This window comes from Montipora capricornis, chromosome 11, assembly GCF_036669925.1.
Source record: "Montipora capricornis isolate CH-2021 chromosome 11, ASM3666992v2, whole genome shotgun sequence".
NCBI classification, from domain to species: Eukaryota; Metazoa; Cnidaria; class Anthozoa; order Scleractinia; family Acroporidae; genus Montipora; species Montipora capricornis.
In genome coordinates this window covers 22,279,618-22,284,617 of record NC_090893.1, presented here as the reverse complement: position 1 = coordinate 22,284,617, position 5,000 = coordinate 22,279,618, and the positions used below count along the sequence as shown (strand labels likewise).

General features: G+C 38.6%; 2 protein-coding genes across 3 annotated transcripts in view; one reads left to right on the top strand and one right to left on the bottom strand.

Annotated features, from left to right (window-relative positions):
- Positions 1 to 2,458: 2,458 nt before the first annotated feature.
- On the top strand, positions 2,459 to 4,504 carry LOC138023539 (uncharacterized). Its single transcript, XM_068870543.1, has one exon. The coding sequence runs from the start codon at positions 2,603 to 2,605 to the stop codon at positions 3,809 to 3,811; it is 1,209 nt and encodes a 402-aa protein (XP_068726644.1). The 5' UTR covers positions 2,459 to 2,602; the 3' UTR covers positions 3,812 to 4,504.
- Positions 4,505 to 4,993: 489 nt separating this feature from the next.
- Positions 4,994 to 5,000, bottom strand: part of LOC138023533 (nuclear pore complex protein Nup155-like) — a 48,456-nt gene continuing 48,449 nt past the window's right edge. For both annotated transcript variants that reach the window (XM_068870537.1, XM_068870536.1), the window contains exon 34: positions 4,994 to 5,000. This exon is cut by the window's right edge and continues 302 nt beyond it. The gene's annotated coding sequence lies outside the window, so the exon portion shown is untranslated.

The following is a 5,000-nucleotide window of genomic DNA, read 5'->3' as shown; positions in this document are numbered from 1 at the left end:
CAAAACAACGATTCGGATGTGATTAAAAGATGGCCATGGCAGAATATTGTGCGTGAACCTTTAATGTAAAAAAAGAACTAGAATTTTTCAGCTTGAAAGACAAGGCGGCAGAAAATATGTACATTCAAATTTGGCAATAAAAATACAATTTTTAATGAAAGAGATTAAAGCCTTTCCTAATTCTAATTTAATACTGTGATGAACGTACTGTGATAAAATAACTTGAGAGATTATTAATATTTTGGCTTAAATAAGGAAATAATGTTGGTTGGAGGCAAAAAGTTTCCGGACAAAAAAAATCGACAGAAAACGAAAACAGCTTCTTATGTAAACTTCGAAGATAAACAGAGAGCAGGTGTACGCAGCGGTTATCTAAATTTGCATAAGGATTTAGTGCACAGACGAAAACGTAAAATGTGCTTTGCAAGATAACAAAAACGTGAGTGATAAAGACGTTAAGTGCTAAAGCTTTTCACGGAAAAACTAACGGAAGAACAAAAATAGAGATATCAGGAATTGTCCCTCCCTCCCCCTCTCGTGGGATCTTGGATGCCTTCGTTGCACACTGGTACTGTTCAGGTGCAAGTCCATGCGGAGGTTTTGCAAAAACGATCTTGGAACACCTAGAATGATGAGATATCTTGCCACGCTAATGCAGATTTTCACGGAAGGAAAACGAAAATGGGTTAGCTAAGGTTTAAAAACGATTTTTAAAAAACACGTTTTTTCACGATAAAATCAACCCGCTGATTTGAGAATTGTAGCTTAGCCTCACAGCGCAAGATGTTTTGCCCAGGGCTTTTCCATTGGAAATATTTTGTGTCGTTAAAAAGTTTACGCGGTGATCAATCTTATTTCTAAAAGGTAACGATTTCACTAATTTCCGAGTAGGAAAAGATTTCGCCGCATCGTATGTTACCTCAAAATGTAACTTTGCTCTATCACCAGTCTTCCGCGGTTATTTCATCTCGTTCACGTCCTACAACGTGGCCTAAGTATGCTAAATATGTACTGCTACGCGCTTTCAGAGTGGAAATAGAGAACGAATGATTCTCTGTTGCAAGCTCACGTTGCTGTCAAAACCTCAGATTTGGTGATCTTAAGCTCCCTAATCTGCCTGCAAATACGACGGCCATGTAAGACAAGATTTAAAAGAAAAAATTCGACACAAAATTATCGAGCAGGTGATAATGTGGCCCTAGACGTCGCCTACTCTATTGCATGGCTAAAAATGGCAGACGTCACTTTTTACAGACGCCACTTTAAAAGGCAAACCCGGCTTCACTTTCAGTTGAAACGCTTTTGCGTCCAACTTAATTCCGTCCGAAATGCAGTCTCCTGGAATAAAACCTGCGACCAAAAAATATTGTCAGTCTAGCAAACGGAATTTCCTTTCCGTTTAGCTCTCCAAGACGAAGTAGAAATAATAATAAAAATAATAATACTGAATAAAGGAACACTCTGGTTTTTTTTAAAGTATTGTTGCAGCTAATAAACACAACAAAGTTTGCTGCATAATTCTTCAGGCCGGAAAACGACCCAAAGCAATACAGTGCAAAAATTTATATTTGAACGTCCACGTTTCGGCGTTTCCAAGAACGTTTTTCTCAAGATCACCTTTCTTTATTTGTAGAGAAAAACTTAAAGTCTCAAAGTCAGCATAATAATTCGCTTTCACGCAATGCTTAAGAAACACTTTTGCACCAATAGAATCAATTTGTACGTTTTAAGATGTGCTCTTTAATTCATAAGTTAAAAAGCACCTTTACCACTCGCTTCCTTCTTTCGTTTTCTCGCTCTGTACCTCATTAATTAATGAGTAGATACGACTAAATTTGTATTGTTATGAACTGTGATCAACATAGAATTGAACCGTTGGGAAGGGCGATTGGTCTAGCTCGAACACAGCAATCTTCGAGATTTCGAACTTTTTTCGTCCTTATAACCAAACTAGTTGTCGTATCATCATTTTGGTATAGTTTGACATGCGTGCCGAAGACTGAACCTCCATGCCGCCGGTACACACCCATAAAAATACCACAACGTATAGTATAGCAGGCTATGTTGATTAGAAAGTTAACAAGTGCCTCGGCATTTCACGAAAGGAAAAAAAAAACAAAACAGGCTTGAAGAGCCAGCAGTGCATAAGGTGGAAATATCACCTGTCAATTGATTTCATAAACACCTCGATGAATATTATTGTTCTAGAATATGTTTGTCACATTTATTTATCTATGGCTCGGCTCTTCTCGTTTTTTGTTCTGATGAAAGGCACCAGTCCGGAAAATCAGAGATTAAGTTTGCAAATACCAATAACACGCGCTTTTGCGAAAGGCCATGCATCGTTTGCGCTCGAATTTGTTTTGCTACCAACCACACAGAAACTGACTAACACCTGCAAACGTCACGCACTTATTGCTCAGGCTTGTTAATATGGGAATTAATTAACGGTAAATAAAAGTTTGGCTTTTACAACGAAGAGCATAGAGGTGTCGTGTACCAAGGGATACCGGTTTTTGTCAACCGTCAATGTCAAAAGGTACTTGACGTTACTCGGGTAGGGATCAAAAGGGAAGAAAGCCTTCCACAGCTCTGTTTCGGGATGATTTTTACGCATATTTTTCACTATCTGGACGACAGAGATGCGGCTGAAGAAGTGCGTAGAACAGGAGGAAGCAAGGCAAACATGTCTTCGTTACCCTCGAGATTTCATGCACCACCGTCGTGGCGACATGATGTTAGATTCAACCAAATTTCATTGGCCGCACCCGCTGCACCGCAAACTTCACTCTTTCATAGTAAGCGAAAGGACTGTTTTGCTCAAGGATTTTGCAGCCTGCGAGCACAAACTCGTCCTTCTCCAAAACCAAGAGTTCTGCCGCCGATTTGCAACTTGCAAAGCTCACGGGGAGAAAGGAAGTTATGGAAAGTTGAAAAGGACCCGACCAAGCTACCACCAATAGCAGAGAACGCAGGAAAAACACAAAATGCAGATAAACAAAAACGATCGAATTCAAGGAGGAACATTAGAGATGTGATGACAAGTGATGCCGTTGTGCCAAACTCGACGCAATCAAATCAACGCGTGTTACTTTTCCCTCCAGTTCGATTTGGAGACGACGATGCAACGTGCGAGTGCAGTAGAAGTACGGATACAATGAGCAAGTGCGATGGAAGTGCTATTGTGGGAACGAAAATTGGTGTGGATCATTTGTTTATTGAAGAAAAAGAAATTTGCAAAACTGGAAAACTGGACGAAGCAAATTCGCATGATCTTTGCGAAGCTGAACTTAATAAGAATATAGGTAGTAAAGAATTGCGAAATTCAACACGGGAAGTGATTGTCGCAAGAAAATATTCAGAATTAACTGGAATTGATGCAATCAAGGCCTCGAAAGGAGAAAACAATGACTATGGACAATTAGGAAACGCAGAGGGGACGTCATCGAGAAAAGCCGCAGACAAAGCAGAAACAATTGGGGATAGTCCAAAATACTTAGCAGCTGATTGGGAGAGTGAAACGGAGAATCTAAACGTTTCCACGACAAATATGAACGAACAAGAGGATTTAATTTGTCGACTGAGTAACGAATATATGCAGTTTCCTGACAGCAAAGAAAGAACAAGTAGGGAAAAAAGCAAAGTCTTTGAGTTCATATCGGACGAACGGGAAAGGCGATACGCTATTTGCGAAGTTCTCGAGAAGACTTCTACCCCAGCCTACGGTACTTCCCTGTACGAAATGCGACAGAATTTAATTCATCTCAAAAACAATAGCAACAGTTTTTTGCGAAGACTTAAGCAGCGTTAAAATGCAAAACGCCTTCGATTCTCGGTGCTAAAACTTGACATTTTCAAATCCTCCGCAAATAAATTTTATTCTACAATAACCGGAGATTTTTTGGCACGAAAATCTCGTTTAAAAGATTTTTGGTTGCCCAAAGCGGTGGGGCAAATGAAAATTGTAATTGCAATTAAAAAAAGCTTATCGCTTCGGCGGGGAAAAATTTGCTCATGAAAAACCGAGGAAGATTAAGAAAAAATTCACGAGCCAATTCAAAGTTGTCACTCAAAAAAAATTCAAATTTTTCAATGCTGTCAAAGGAAATCACTTTAAATACAGTGAAAGGAATTCCGAAGTTAGGAAAACAAAGATGATTAAGACGTGAATTACCAATTTGATTTCTTAAACTCGAAAATGTTTTTTTTTCTTTACACGTCCGGCAACAAAGTTAAAAAGTTGAAGACTGATCCAAAAAATATACAAATATATTTTGAGAGCACAGCAACCAGGAATTTGGAATTAAAATTGTTGTGATTAAAATTCAAAATATACCGTGACTGCAGTTTGGTAAGGTAATATTCACGTGTCAAATAAGTGACTCATGAGCCTGGAATTTCTTTGTGGGAAGAGGAAAAACTTAAATGATCGTGTCATCAATAAATAGTTTTCATTGTAATAAATAACAATATGCGAAAATAAAATGAGGAACAAGACAGTCAAGAAGGCTCTTATCTGGGAATCCGGAAGGCTAAAAAAGTTGTGTCGACCGAACGTATATGCTAACAACATATCATCGCAAGGAAGTTGAAGTAGTTCGTTGATAAAAAAAAGTTAAAATAGAAACAGTGACTAGAAACGGAATAAATAGTACTGCAGGAAATTACTGCTCATCAGCTTTCATACGAATAGAAACAGACTCACACCTTCAAATTCCCTTCAACATCGCAACAAACAGCACCACGAGAAAGGACTTTCTCCCACAGAATCAAAAGTTAGAACCTTATTGTTCAGCAACAAAGAAAAGACCCGCTCAATAGGCTTTCATTTGAGTGGTCACAAATCAGGATTTTATCTACGGACTCAGCCAAATAAACATTCTGAAACTGTCTTAAAGGGAGAGTGTTTCAAACTCAATTTGGACGCTGTATTGCCAAAAAAGTGTATTCCTTTTTTACAACTCAAGCTCAAAATAAACAAAACGACAGAACATTCGCTT